The sequence below is a fragment of the Mauremys reevesii genome, linkage group 4, assembly GCF_016161935.1.
Source record: "Mauremys reevesii isolate NIE-2019 linkage group 4, ASM1616193v1, whole genome shotgun sequence".
Lineage (NCBI taxonomy): Eukaryota > Metazoa > Chordata > Testudines > Geoemydidae > Mauremys > Mauremys reevesii.
This window is the reverse complement of record NC_052626.1, coordinates 97,405,561-97,420,987: the sequence shown is the minus strand read 5'-3', so window position 1 is coordinate 97,420,987 and position 15,427 is coordinate 97,405,561. Positions and strand designations below refer to the sequence as shown.

At 37.2% G+C, this 15,427-nt stretch overlaps 1 protein-coding gene across 1 annotated transcript in view; it reads left to right on the top strand.

Annotated features, from left to right (window-relative positions):
* The window catches only part of CTR9 (CTR9 homolog, Paf1/RNA polymerase II complex component), a 28,584-nt gene extending 14,120 nt beyond the window's left edge, over window positions 1–14,464 (top strand). Inside the window, exons 11-25 of the mRNA XM_039537265.1 lie at window positions 49–177; window positions 296–479; window positions 952–1,040; window positions 1,314–1,499; window positions 1,667–1,754; window positions 2,010–2,158; window positions 5,175–5,291; window positions 5,449–5,594; window positions 8,743–8,814; window positions 10,339–10,474; window positions 10,851–10,991; window positions 11,385–11,539; window positions 11,870–11,966; window positions 12,341–12,453; window positions 13,256–14,464. Of these exons, the coding sequence (XP_039393199.1) occupies window positions 49–177; window positions 296–479; window positions 952–1,040; window positions 1,314–1,499; window positions 1,667–1,754; window positions 2,010–2,158; window positions 5,175–5,291; window positions 5,449–5,594; window positions 8,743–8,814; window positions 10,339–10,474; window positions 10,851–10,991; window positions 11,385–11,539; window positions 11,870–11,966; window positions 12,341–12,453; window positions 13,256–13,700 (2,247 nt within the window). The 3' untranslated portion in view covers window positions 13,701–14,464. The remainder of the gene's footprint in view (window positions 1–48; window positions 178–295; window positions 480–951; window positions 1,041–1,313; window positions 1,500–1,666; window positions 1,755–2,009; window positions 2,159–5,174; window positions 5,292–5,448; window positions 5,595–8,742; window positions 8,815–10,338; window positions 10,475–10,850; window positions 10,992–11,384; window positions 11,540–11,869; window positions 11,967–12,340; window positions 12,454–13,255) is intronic.
* Window positions 14,465–15,427: the final 963 nt, after the last annotated feature.

The following is a 15,427-nucleotide window of genomic DNA, read 5'->3' as shown; positions in this document are numbered from 1 at the left end:
CATAGAACTCATCCTGCTACTTCTTTCCCACCTCTTACAATTGCACAGGGTGCCCTTTCAGCCTATGGAACAGCAACACGCATCCTTCAGGAGAAAGTGCAGGCTGATGTGCCACCAGAGATTTTGAATAATGTGGGTGCTCTCCATTTTAGGCTTGGAAACCTAGGTGAAGCAAAGGTACTAAACCACATTACTACTTTTTAAATAACCTAATTTTAAGAAATTATCCAAAGTCTGAGTTTAAATTATTTAATGATCCAAGCATTCTGTTCCTCTCTTTTTATTTTGTCCTTAGAAATACTTTTTGGCATCTCTGGATCGTGCTAAGGCAGAAGCTGAACATGATGAGCATTACTACAATGCTATCTCAGTAACAACGTCCTATAATCTTGCCAGATTATATGAGGCAATGTGTGAATTCCATGAAGCAGAAAAGCTATATAAAAACATTTTAAGAGAACATCCTAACTATGTTGACTGTAAGAAATTCTTCTATTTTGGTTGAACAGTCCTCTTCAAACTGAAAGATTTTTGTATTCAGGCCCTCATCTGCCCCTTTGTATTGTTTGAGATTTTTGTTTTATAACAGACTTCAGGAGGCTGAGCGATTGTCTTCTGTAACTGATGCATCCTTCTTTCTTTTGAATTTTTCTTCTATTCAGTGCATAGCTCATAAGTCAAATCAGAGTGTTTTCAAATTTTAACTATTTTAATTAACACTTACAAAAGATATAGTCAGAGATGGAATAAGCTTTCCAACAAAAGATATTCTCCAGCATTTAAATAAAAATCATATGTAATGTGTGTCCATATGTAGAAATAAAAATATAGAATATCTTTAGGTGCTTGATATCCTAAACATATCAGGGAAAAAAAACAGTTTGTGAAAGTCATGCCTGACCTAATTTATTCTATTTGAGCTGATTATGTAAAATCATTTTCTGTTTTTAGGCTATTTGCGCTTAGGAGCTATGGCTAGAGATAAAGGCAATTTTTATGAGGCTTCTGATTGGTTTAAAGAAGCACTTCAAATAAATCAGGTTAGTGAGACTCTTAAATATTTAATTTAGAACTAAAATTTCAAATTAGATTCACTGGATTACTCTCTCTCTTTTTTTATGAATATATGTAAGTTATCCAAAGTAGTCCTTTCTTCTAGTTAACTTCCTCTGCTCTGTTTTCTGTATATAAAAATGTAATTTATTTCCATATAATACATGTGTAATAATACAATGATTAAGGCTTGTATTTAGATGTCTAACACAGATAAGTGAAAGCAGTCCTTAAGTTACTTACGATGGAGTTTGTTTCAGGATCATCCAGATGCTTGGTCTTTAATTGGTAATCTTCACTTGGCTAAACAAGAGTGGGGTCCAGGACAGAAGAAATTTGAAAGGATATTGAAACAACCATCCACGCAAAATGACACTTACTCCATGCTGGCTCTTGGTAATGTCTGGTTGCAAACTTTGCATCAGCCCACCAGGGATAGAGAGAAGGTAAATTTCACACCGGTTGAAATGCATTGGTATGCCATTAACCTTTGACCACCCTGGCACAAGTATTTTATGTTGTATGCGAAGTTCATCAGTTGTAAAATATTAGGTGCACTATGTCACCAAACAGATGAATGATTGATTAATCTTTTTCTTACTCACGTTTGTAGGAAAAGCGTCATCAAGATCGTGCACTAGCAATCTACAAGCAAGTACTTAGAAATGATCCAAAGAATTTGTATGCTGCTAATGGCATAGGTGATTATTACACTTAAATTCCCTTTAGTAGTTTACTAGTGGTGGTTCTTGGATTTAGCTCTTTTAGTATATAATCTGTAGAGCATTTCAAGCATCATTTTTGTTTTTTTCCTGGGGCTATACATAACTGATCTCTGGAGGAATGTCTTGCTATATCATGCAGTTAATGGTCTCAATTCTCTGTTACATCATTCTGGTAACTTTGATAGTATTTAAACCTGGAAGCTTACACTATACATTTAACTTTCCCTTTAGGAGCTGTATTGGCACACAAAGGATATTTCCGTGAGGCTCGTGATGTTTTTGCCCAAGTGAGAGAGGCAACAGCAGATATCAGTGATGTGTGGTTGAATTTGGCACACATCTACGTAGAACAGAAGCAGTACATCAGTGCTGTGCAGATGGTAACCTCTATAAGTTGAACCATTTAAAATATTGGAATGAGGTAGCAAAGGAATAGCCAGAGGTCATTGCTGGCAGCTTCAGCTATTCTGAATAATATTCTGTTTTAACAAATTATGGTCCTATTCAAAATAAAATAGAAGTCCTTTTAGCTGCCAGGTTATGTCTAGATTTAGAAGTGAACTGCCAACTGTGGACAAGAGTAACAAAGGATGTATCAACTTGTACATTTATCTTTTCTATGCTGTCCTAAGTAGAGTTAAGATATAAATAGATTAGAGTTTTGGTCTACTAGGAGGCATTTTTGATTGTGTGTAGTTCAGTCAACATAGTCACTTTGTCATTTATAAGGCCTGGTCTACACTGGAGGGGAGGGGGTCGAACTAAGGTACCTTAGTTCGAACTACTTACCCGTCCTGACGGCTCCCCCGTCGACTCCGCCACCGCCGTTCGCGGTGGTGGAGTTCTGGAGTCGACAGGAGCGCGTTCGGAGTTCGATATATCGCGTCTAGATGAGACGCGATATATCGAACTCTGAGAAGTCGATCGCTACCCGCCGACCCGGGCGGGTAGTATGGACGTACCCCAAGAGAACCTTATTGAAGTAGAGAAGTACAATTTGCTGTCTTTCCTTCATGGCAAAGTTTTGTAATCATGGCCCAGAGTGACTGCTAACGTGTATATAACACACTTTCAAAACCACCAAGAAAACGTTTATAACTTCATTGCCCTTTCAACACACACATAGTTGATCCTACCAACTATTTTGGCGAATCCACAAACTGGAGTCATGCTAAATAATTAATTAATAATTATTAATAATGCCTTTTGTATACTGGGGATCTGGTAAACTATGGCCTAAACAAAATTGTTTCCAAAGAAACATCCATCCGCTAGAAAACTGCCGCTGTAAAACGTGTGCCCTACAAGTCAAACTTAAAATAACAAAAACAAGCAAAACTCAACTGAATGATATTTTGGAGACAAGCTCAGAACAAACGAAAACATTATTAGAGATATGGAAATAGAACCCTCCTTAAATTGTGTGTAAATGGGCCTTAGAATAAACACACCCAGGAGCTTCAGAATGGCTATAAAAACATTACAAGAAACAGCGATGCCATATGGTTTCATAGTTAATATGCCATAAAAAACCTACTAGATATACTCCTCCAATGAAACTACTGATAAAACTTTTTGATAGGAGTCAAATTATACTATATGAAAGTGAAGTCGCAAGCCTATTGTAACAGACAATTGTATTGTTTGGGACAAAAATCTTAATAGAAACTTTACTTCAACATTTTTGCAGGTATTCTATGAGCACTAGAACTCCAGGGACAAACGGGGGGGTCACTTACCCGTATCCTTCTAACATGCAGAAAAGAACGCTAAACTTAAGAGCAGCACAGCAGAGTTCCTCCACTGCAAAGCACAGGGAGATCAAAAGATCATATCCAAATAGAAGTGCATTATCACTCCGTGGTCTTGCCAACACAAACAATTCCACCCAGAACTAAAAATGCACAACACGTTAAGAGAGCACCAGTATTGGCGTCTATGGAACAACAAATAAAATATAACAACTTAGCCTGCTACAGCCACAAAATTATTGCAGTAGCTGACTCTACAGAAAATATGCAAAGCCAAGGTAGCTTTCTCACCAAATATAGAATCCTTGGACATAAACTACAAGTGGAAATTGAGAGACAAAGCACAATCCAACTCCAGAGGGTAGTGCTTCCTGCCAATTTAATAGAGATTGAGACACTTTCTACTCCAGTGTTCAAAATGTGAAGAAGTTCAAATCAAATGATTTTCCCACAAATGATCAGAAATGATGCAAGGCTTTTCAGTAAAAAACAGCAAGAAAAACTGCATAACTTTTGTGTGCAGGGGAAAAAGAGAAATGGCATGTTACGTGACAGCCTGCCACTGGATCAAGAAAGTGTGGTAATGACCAGTGGAAACTGAGAATAAAACCCTAAATGCAGCATGAAGCCCAGTTGTAGGCTGATTGTACCTGCATGACATTTCAGCAACACTTAGATAATAATCTTTGGCACAGTAACTTAAGTTAGCTGGATAGAACTAACTTGATAAGCATTTATTAAAACTGATTGTTTTTTTCATCACAAATTATAGTGAAGGGGCATGGGAGTGAAAGAGGTACATCAAGTATATTTCAGGTTATGGTAGCAATACATATACATGAATAGAGAGAGAAAATGGTAATTTCAAATTTCATAACTTAAATGAACATGCTTCTTACAATAATTCTTTTTCTTGCACAATTTGTACCTTTACCCTGGTTACTGTAAGTCAGTGATTCTCAACCTTTCCAGACTATTGTACCCTTTCAGGATTCTAATTTGTCTTGCCTACCCTAAGTTTCACCTCACTTAAAAACTACTTGCTTACAAAATCAGACATAAAAATACAAAAGTGTCACAGCACACTCTTACTGGAAAATTGTTTACTTTTTCATTTTTACCATATAATAAAATTATTGGAATGTAAAAACTGTACTTACATTTCAGCACATAAACTATAGAGCAGTATAAAACAAGTCACTGTATGAAATTTTAGTTAGTACTGACATTGCTAGTGCTTTTTATGTAGCCTGTTGTAAAACCAGGCAAATATCTATATGAGTTGATGTACACCCGGAAAACCTCAGTGTACCCCCAGACAACCACTGCTGTAAATGAATGGTACGTGCTTACAATGTTGTCCGTTCCAAAATGTGTAAGATGCTATTGTATTAAGCTAAGGACTTGCAGGAGTCCTGAGGGACCTACAAGTTTTTACAATAAGTGGGAACTCAGAATGGTATACAGTAAACAAAGTGGAAGAGAGCCACGCAATATGATGTAATTATTTAAAGAAAAAAAATGAAATAAATCTATTTCATGAATAGAACCCAAGTTACTTGGAATTGTCTGCAATACAAAACCGCTACAAGAGTTCTTTAAAACGCCACTATCTTTTTTTAGTAATTTGATCTCTCCATTTCAGTATGAAAACTGCCTCAGAAAGTTCTATAAGCATCAGAATACTGAAGTATTGTTGTACTTGGCCCGAGCACTCTTCAAATGTGGCAAATTACAGGAATGCAAACAGACTTTGCTGAAGGTAAAAATATGTATGTATATTGCAGTTTTTAAAGTAATTTTATTCCTTAATGCATGATGTTTCATATCATTGGGTTATTAATGTACATTTAATTGCTTACCATCCATATGTCATTGATAACTTCCTGCAATTTAAAATATGTGCATTTCATTCACAGGCTAGACATGTAGCTCCCAGTGATACAGTCCTTATGTTTAATGTGGCTCTAGTGCTACAGAGACTAGCCACCTCTGTCCTGAAAGATGAAAAAAGTAATCTGAAGGAAGTACTAAATGCTGTGAAAGAACTGGAGTTAGCCCACAGGTAACAATATGCAGTAAAAAGTTTTTATGCCTTTTTTTTTAAATTGTTATAGTATGTTTTACTTAGCTATGTTGTTAAAGAAAATACTTTATTCTAGAAAATACTCAGTGTGTATCTTAAATTCCAATTTTGATATGAGTGAAAGTGTCTTTTGTAAAAATCTTGCGTGTTTTTTTAAAAAAAAAGTTACATCTCTCTCAACATTCCTAGTTGAAAATGCTCTGCCAATCTTTGCTCTAAATCCATTTTTGATGTCATAAATCCTGATAAGCTAATGAGTTAATCTCCAAAGAAGTTCTGTTTTTTGTTTTATGTCTCCACCTTATGTAGTTCATTCTGGTGGGAGAAGATCACAATTGAAGGGGGCGGGGAAATATATCACAAACCGCTATTCATTAACTGAAAATAAATAATTTTGGTTAAAATTTTCAACCAAAGCAGAAATTGTGAAAATAAAAAACAAAACAAAACTACCAGCTTTGGAGCCATTTCATGAACTTGTTCAAGGTCTCTTAATTAATCAGACTTCATGAGTTATCTTACAAACTGTATCTTTTTTTTTTTATAAAGAGAACTGCGTGTAATTAGATTAATCAAACTGTCAGCACTTGTGAGCATAATCAGTTGAACATGCCATAGGAATTGAGGCTTAATTCTGTCCCTTGGTAACTAATGCTGGCCTTCCTCAGCTTTCTTTTCTTCCTGCCCATTTTCCCGATGCAGACTCTGGTTGTAAAATCTTGGATGAAGTCATTTGTTTTATATCCTGGTTTTCTGCCAACCTACTCCAGTCACAGATCTCAAGGAGTAGTTTACCTTAAATTCCAAAACACTGGGTGGCAGGCAAACTTTGTTACTTTTTTGTTTGCTTGAACAAACCGCAGTGTGATTCTTCACTTTTAAGCTGTATACCTATTAAAGTGACTTGTTCAGTTACAGAAGTGAGAAGTTTATGTAGATAGTGATTTGTTTACAGGTATCAACCAGTGTTACAAACTGAGTACTTTTTTACTAGTCCTGGCTTCACTTTGCCACTGGACATCTCTAATTCTGATCTCATTCATAGTTACTAATCAATTGCCATTGAGTTTGCTCAGTCAGACCAACTAGAGGAAGATCAGCCAGTCATATCGGCATGAGGGATTCTGATATACTTCCAAACAGTCTGTGCTGTCACTTGCTTTATATACTTAAGCACAACTCTGAAATGCAAGGCAAAGTTGCCTAGTAGATGTTTCTTTTCAAACTTCTATTATAGCAGGAACTTACTTTGTCTGAGCCCTCTTGCCCTATTTCCTCATTCATGCCCAGAAATATCTTGCTCCTAGTATTGACCAAAACACTTCCTCAGGATAAAGGCTTCTAATTATTTTGCTCACAAATTAAAAATAAAAAACCTTTTGTTTACACAAGCAGTCACTTCAAAATTGTATTGCATGCTGTAATACAAAAATCCAGTCAAATTTCCATTTAGAAATCCAGTCTGTAATCTCTTCTCTTGAGGAAAATGGCTTGCCTTACATGACTGAATTGTCAGAATTGGTGTGGAATTTAAATTATCCTGCTTGGTTGTACTCACTAAAGTATTATGGTCCTTCTAGGATTACCCGTAAATTAGCCAGATTTTCTTTTTTTTAAGTGGAGTTGATGCCCCATTTTTGCTGCTAAATGTCTGTCAGGATAAACTTGAGGGTGGAATTTGAATCTTGTATCTCTTATGAAAAAAATTTGTTTTTTCTTTGCACTAGAATGCTAGGTCAGTCTAGCACAGAAAAAAAGTTCTAATATAGAAATCCTCTCAATTATAGAAAGGTAGGGCTGGAAGGGACTCCTAAATCATGAAGCCCAGCCCTCAGTGCTGAGGCAGAACCAAGTAAACCTAGACAAATCCTTGCTTGCAGATTGAGAAGTTATCTCGGATGGGGTTGGGAAGTCTTTTTCTCTATTGCGTGCCTTCCAGAAGCTATACCTATAGACCTCAAAACCTCTAAAGGTCTCTAGCTCTATCCTCGCTCATTTACATTCCTACGTCTTCTGAGAACTGTGCTTCTGTTGAGAACATGTAAATTGGGCCAGGGCAGAGATCTAGCAGGAAAAAAATACATATTTTCTATTTCCTCCCTTTCTTATTGCCGTTTCAATGGTCACCACACTCTGAAGTAGAATGAAAAACAGATACGTGTGACTAGTCCAACAACATATTTAGTCAGGAGCCAGCAGAGCAGGTTTTAAAGACTCCCTCCTGTTGATGTCGTCAGCAGAGGCTACGAATGGCAGGGTAGCACGACTGGGTTAGGCAGGTGCAGAAGAAGCAGATACTGAGATTCCTGGGAAAGCTAAGGGAATCTGTAAGTGGGGAGAGATTATTTTCAAGGCTGTCTCCAACAGAGCTCTCTATTTCTGAGACTTCAGTTTCTTTCTGTGTGAGAATTACAGTACATAGGAACTACCTGACACATGTGTCTTAGAAACTAGGCCTGCCTCCAGTATAGAAGCAAATAGAGAATTTGTGTTTGACCCTCTATTAATGGGAGTTCTAAGAATAATTTTTACATTAAAAAGATCTAAGACTTGATTGTTAGATGTAGTTCTGTTTGAGTACTTTAAAATAGAATAGAACCAAGCCAGCTGTGCTGCAAAAAAATGAGATAGCATCTTTTCAATAGTTATGGTGTTCACCTGAGTTATCACAGCCAAATTTCTATTTGCCTACATTTTCCCAGCGGTTTCAATTGGCTGAAGTTATTTTTTTTTCATACTTGTTGTAAACAGTTTGATAGTGTCAGCAGCATTAGAAGACTGCCATGTTCCACTTTAGACATTCCTACACTCAGTCCCTACACAAAGCCTGTAAAGTGTTTTATGATTTTTTTGGATTAAAGGTGGAAAAGAGCAATAATACTTGTAGTGATCATTTTAAAAACGTTTATTTTAGGGATATCAGACTTGTTGTAGCTTTCTTTTGTACTAGAAGGCCCAAGCACAGTGTACAGATACAGAAGTCAGCGTGTCACATCAGTAGTGTTATGAAATTTTGCAGTGACATGTTCCCTTTTGGTTTAGGTGAGTGTTTAAGTAAAACAAAACAGGGACTATAGGATGAAATGTCACTATTTCAATCTGCTTTTGTTTTTCATTTTCCCTCCAGATACTTCAGTTATTTAAGTAAAGTAGGAGATAAAATGAGATTTGATTTGGCTCTTGCTGCTACTGAAGCCAGGTAAAAAATATTCCTTTTTTTCTGATTAAAACAGTATTTTCCAGAACTAAACTCAGTTGTCAGTTTATTATCATGGGGGAATAGTGATAACTATAGATAAGGCTCTGTGAGCATTTCCATTAGAATTTCATTTTTTTCAGTTGCTCATAATTTTCCAAAATTTACTGCTGAGAGGTTAGAACTCTCCAGGCCTGGCGTCTGCCCTCTGATGGAATATTTGTTTTAGAAGCTTGAGCAAAACATTGTGAAAATGAGTTGTGGGGTTTTTTAAATGGCAAATATTTTCCCCTTTCTTTGACCTTTTTTAAATGGGGCTTGGGATCAGAAAGATGAAATCTGGCAGCTAACTACCTTTCACTGGGAAGTGATTTTGAGTGCTCTGGTGAAACCAGTTATTTGAAGAGTTGTTAGGCCTTCAAAATGAGTTCATGCAATCACAGTACTTTGAATGCAGCTTCTTAGCTGTTTTTACCAGTGCTCCAAGTTAAATAATATTGTACTGTGCATATGAGCCCATCTAGCTTAGGTGTGCAGTAAACAGATATCTCTAAGATGCACATTGAATGAAAAAACTCGGCTTTATTCATTGCACATCTTACAAATTCAGGCTTTTCACAGATTGTCATGTGCAGACCACAGTACCAAATAGAAGCTATAGGTATGTCTAAAATTGTGGGCAGAAAAATATTTTGCATTGTATTTGAGAAATTATTTGTGAACATAATATTAAAGGTCACTTCACAATTAACACTAGTTTACAAGGGGGTTGAACGGAGAGCACTTACTACTTCATTTCCTGATGTTTGAGCACTTAGGCCCAGATTTTTAAAGGCATTTAGACAGGGCTGCACTCAGCGTTGCCATGTCTGATTTAGTTAGGAGCCTAAATTTCATTTTCAAATGTGATTTAGGGCACTTAAGAGCCTAAATCCCATTGACAGTTGATGGAATTTAGGCTCTAATATGCTTAAATCACTTTGACCGAGATTTAGTCCTAAATCAGTTTAAAAAATCTGGGCCCTGAACATACAATCTTAACTTCTCAATATATTTTTGGATTAGGTTAATTACAGCTGTTTAAATACAAGGTGCTTTTGTAAGGGGTATTTGTGGAGCTGCACAGCTGAGTTCAAGACTCTTCCTCTTTATATTAAGGATTTTTTTCTTACTGAAGTAGCTAAACTTTTTAACAAACAAGACAGCTTTGAGTAGCATTCTGTGTGGAAACATGTTCTTCAGGCTTAAATTAAAAAAGCTAGCTAGAAAATCCATATGTCTCAGAAGATGAATGAATAAACTTAAGTAAAAGTCATATCACTATAATGGATTTTAAAAGGAAAAATCTATATTGTGTATAGAATTATTTAAACACTTAGTTGTTACGTTACTTCAGATGGCTTGTATTTTATTCAGTGGTATGGACAACTTTAGTATTGATGTGTGTTCTTTTTATAACTTTTTCTTTTTCTAGCATGTAGGATGTGCCTAGAAACTTCCTTTAATTGAAAACATTGAATGTTATAGGCAGTGCTCTGATTTACTGAGTCAAGCTCAGTATCATGTGGCTCGTGCACGCAAGCAGGATGAAGAAGAGAGAGAACTGCGTGCCAAGCAAGAGCAAGAAAAGGAGTTGCTCCGCCAAAAACTGCTTAAAGAACAGGTTTATATTCCCTGTAGAGAGGGGTGTGTGTGTGTTTTAAATGGGTATGCTTGCCACCATAGCTCTGTGTTGATACCTAGAAACTGTTCAGGGAGTAATATTCAAGGTGAATTTTTTAATGTAGGCACTTAAAGGGAGTTTGAAAATTTAGGGATATGTAAAAAGGGGTGAAATTGTTTCCTCTATGGAGCCTGTTCATTCAGGCTTTGGGGAAGGAAGGGTGAAAGTGGTGTTTGGGAGAACAATTCACCCCTCCCTCTTCCCCTCTCAAGCCATCCATAGTCACTGTGATCTATGAACTACACTAGCAGTAGCTGCTTCTCCATGCCTCCAGTGCAGGATCCTGGTAATGGTCAGTTTGTTCTGATTCGTTCAGGAAGAAAAACGCCTCAGAGAGAAAGAAGAACAGAAGAAACTTCTGGAACAAAGAGCCCAGTATGTGGAGAAGACCAAGAATATTTTGATGTTCACTGGAGAAGTAGAAGGATCGAAGGAGAAGAAACGTGGTGGCGGAAGGGTACAGAATGGAGTTTTTTCCACACTTTTCTATAATTTAGAGTTACTCTGTGACAAGAGTTAAAACAAGCATTAATCAGCACCTGACATTCAGTGGGGCATTATAGAGTGCTCATCAATGACATGCAGACACCTTTGGGATGGAAGGTAAATTTAATATATTGCTCCAAGAGTACAGTACCAAAAATGAATATTGTATCCAACAAATAGCAGCAGCAAGTGGAATTGTGTATTCTAATATTCATCTAAGAACCAGCTTCTTAGTGCTAAGTCTGTACAGATAATGGGACAGTTGGGGCATTACGGTGAAAAGTCTTATAGTCTCCATATGTTGACTGATTGGTTTTCAGATTACAAATAATCTGGTATGGCGTGGGTTTTTAACTTATTGCAGCGTTCCAGAAAAGCAGGAGAATTTGATGAGTTTGTCAATGATGAGAGTGACGAAGATCTGCCTGTGTCCAGAAAGAAAAAGAGGAGGAAAGGCAGTGGTAGTGAACAAGATGGTGAAGAAGAAGATGGAGAGAGGAAGAAGAAAAAGAGGAGGAGGTAACTAAGTTTAAACCTTTTTGATTCTTTTTGTAACTCTGTAGTATCAGTTTAGAGTATGCCTTACACAGGAGCCTGTAGATGGTGTTAGAATAAGACAAAGTAGATTTGCTTCCCCCTCCCCAACTTTGTTTAAAAAAGAGAGTTCCCAGTTGTAAATGGTCATACACATCAGTTATAAAACGTAAATGTTAGCAAAATGCTAACTGTTCATATTCCTATAATACAAGAAATGTCAGGTTAACACATTGATACTTTGACACTGTTGGAAATAATACACTGTTTATGCAGGAATTAAATATTAATTCTGACTTGATTTTTGTGTATAAGACCCCAGAGAGGAGATGATGGAACTGATGATGAAGAAAATGAAAATGGCCCAAGACCTAAAAAACGACGTCCACCCAAAGCAGAGAGGAAAAAGGCTGTAAGTTTAAAAGTGTAATGCCTTGATAGTTCCTGTTTACATTTGGAAGATTACAGTGCGACTGCATTCAGTAAAGTGACATTTGCTGTAGGGGGAAGTATGGAAAATACTTCCTGCAGCAAACATGCGTCATACTTTCCCCTTCTATGTCTGCTAATATAGCAGTAGCTACAGGGATGCTTCTGAAGCTCTCCTCTTCCATTTTGAAATCAGAACATAAATTGTGACCAGATTTATAAATGGATGTAGAAAACTAGACTTATTTCTAACAGCTAACTGTTATGTTAGAACAGCTGTACTTTAAGCTCTCAGTTATTGATATCAGTTTTACTCCAGTGAACAAGCAATATTACTTCGCGTTTTTTCCCATACAGGCGAAGCCAGAACGTCTGCCTCCTTCAATGAAGGGAAAGATCAAATCAAAAGCCATAATTTCATCTAGTGAAGATTCTTCTGATGAGGATAAACTCAAAATTGCTGATGATGGGTATGAATCTTTATTGATTTTTTGTACATTTTGAAAGTCAAATGTTGACTTTTGCCTGATGGAAAAAGCTCTCAGATTGACTTTCAACCTTTGCCATATTGGGACAACCCTTCCTAGTTAACTGACACCGTTCTCTAAATGAGCAATATGTAAAGGGCAGGTTGTGACCCCTTGACATCCAGTCCCTGAGGTTGCAAACCCATGCTTGAAGATGATTAAAATAAAACTAAGTATATATTAGTCCCAAATCTAAATTGACATAACTGTAGGATTGACACTCCTCAAATTAACAAACTAATTATTGTTAAACGGCCAAAAATTCAACAGTCATTACTTTGAAATACTGTGCCCAAAAAGTGTGTACTTTTGAGGTCTAAAAAACATTCTCAGTCAAAGCATATACTCGTGTCTCCTTTGGTATTGCTGCTTCAGTGATGTCAGAGAAGTGGAGGGTTCCAATCTCATCAAGTCAGGACTATCATGTTAGTCTAAATGGGTACTTTGTGTTTCACCTTTCATTCTCTACCGTATTTCCTTGGTGATCCACACAGATTTGCCAAATGCCCTTTTTCATAGCCAAACTAGGAATCACTGCACTTGGGAAGATGGGAAGATAGTGAGTACTTCACTATGATACAAGATATCATCTTCCCCTCTGAATTATTTGAGTGTCCTTTTCTTCTCTTCCTTCTCAGTGAGAGTGTCAACATCTCTGTGAAATCCAGGATTCTCGCTTGATCATAGTAAGCCAATGCTTGCGGCTTTAATAATTGATTAAACTGCTTTTTTTTTAAAAAAACAGAAACGCCAGGAACAGCAACAGTGATTCTGATGATGCTGAACAGCAGCGCAATAAACGCATCATGTCGGACAGTGATTCAGATAACAGAAACAAGTCTGGTAGTGAGGTAGGTAGTCCACGGAGGTCCAGTGCTCATCCATCTGATGAGGATTCTGACAGTGACAGGTCAGCCAGAAAGAAGAGACGGTCAGATTCAGAACAGTCCGACAATGAGTCTGTGCAATCTGGGAGAAGCCACTCTGTACAGTCGGGAAGAAGTCACTCCGGTGGGTCAGAGAATGAATCTCGTCCAGCTTCTCGCAGTGGTGATTCAGACAGAGATTCTGATAGAGGATCTGACAATGAGGGCTCTGGCAGAGAGTCTGGCAATGAATCTGAACCAGAGGCATCCAACATTGAGGGGTCTGAACGTGGATCAGAAGGTGGATCAGATGATAGCGATTAGATTTAAATTACAGCCATTTTTTAAAAATTGTTTTTTAAATATACTTCAGTTATAAGGAGGAAAATCCAATTTTTATATTTGAAAACTGATTTAAAGAAAGCTTAATGTTTTAGTAAAACTTGTGAAACGTGCTTCATATGATTTTTTTTCTATCAAGCTGTACATTACTAGGCATTAATGGCTATTTCTCTATGTTGGTGTATATGGTGTATTTTTACACTGAAGCTAACCTAGCTGAAGATCACAGATGCTGTACAGTGAGTGGTAACAAACTCACACAATGAGGGTGGGGTGTATGTAAATGCTGCAGAACAAAAACACCAAGTTCAAAGAGTTGGTTAAAACTGTGGTGTATTTGTTCCATGTTTCTACATGCAAAAATGGTACAGGCCAATCTTCATGAGATCTTATTGAATGGTACAAAGAACTTTGGGTATTTATTTCTTTGTGTCATTCTGAATAGAGATCAGTGGTGATGTTTTTTTGCTTTCTGTTAGAGGATAAGTTTACTGTGATGCAACTCCTAAGTTTTGAAAGTTTTCCTTGTGCCTGCTTGTTTTCCTGATATACCAATTTAAAAAAATAAAAAGTAACAAAGATGCAGGTTTAAACAAAAGATTATGAAATAACATTACAGGTATGTAGATAATATGCAAATATATTAAGTTGACAGGTGAAAAATAAAGATGTAGAAAACTTTCTGTATTCTTATTTGGTAGAGTGAAAAGATCTGCCATTGTTGCAATAATAAAAAGTAGTTACTATCATCTGTTTTGGAGTGATCTATTTTACTTCATCCTTTTTTTAAAAACGCCTATCCCCCAAACCCATCAGTAATGAAACAAACAAACTGCAATCTATTATGATGGTGGCAGCAGAAAATCTTGAAGTTCAGATGTAATTAAGTTTGCCAGCAATCAGACATTTAAGTTCATTTTTAATTTCTAATAGATGGCCCCACGTTCAAGAGTTTTAAAAACCCTCAATCTAGTATTGTCTGTACCATGTACAAACCAAATTGTATGTAGACACTAAAACCAGACTTTTCAATCTGCTACTCTAGTTGTTGTGGCAATGTTTCCCAAACTTGAGAGCTGTGCTATCCTTTGGGAAAGGAAACCAATTTGATTCCCTAACCTCACTATGTATTAAAGGCCTACCCAAAATGGGCACTCACTCAAAGTATATTGTATAGAACTTCATAATATTAGACTATATTGCCTGAGAGAGGTGCCGGCTCCAGGGTAATGTACTAAAATGGTTTGAGTCCTTTCTGGATGGATGTACCAAACAAGTAGTGATGGGAAACTGCACCTCCACACTAGACTCCTCGTTTACGTTGTTCCACAACGATCAGTTCTCTCTGGTCCTTTTCAACATCTACATGTAGCCACTAGGTGAACTGGTCATATGACACTGACTCAGGTGCCAGCATTTGCAGATAATACACTGCAGAATCTATCCTTCACCACATACAACAATACCACTCCCACCAAGATGGCCCAGTGCTTGGATGAGAGCAGTTCTTGGATGAAAACCAACTGGCAGAAGCAGAACTTGAGCAGGACAAGGGTGACGCTGGTGGGCAGAGGATGGTATTTGGAAGAGGTTGCAGACACAGTGCAGTCTTGGTTGAAGATGGACACTCACGATTGGTCAATTTGGTCCATAGTGTTGGAGTACGCATGCATTCTTCACTGATGCTGAGCTCTCACATAGCAGCATCA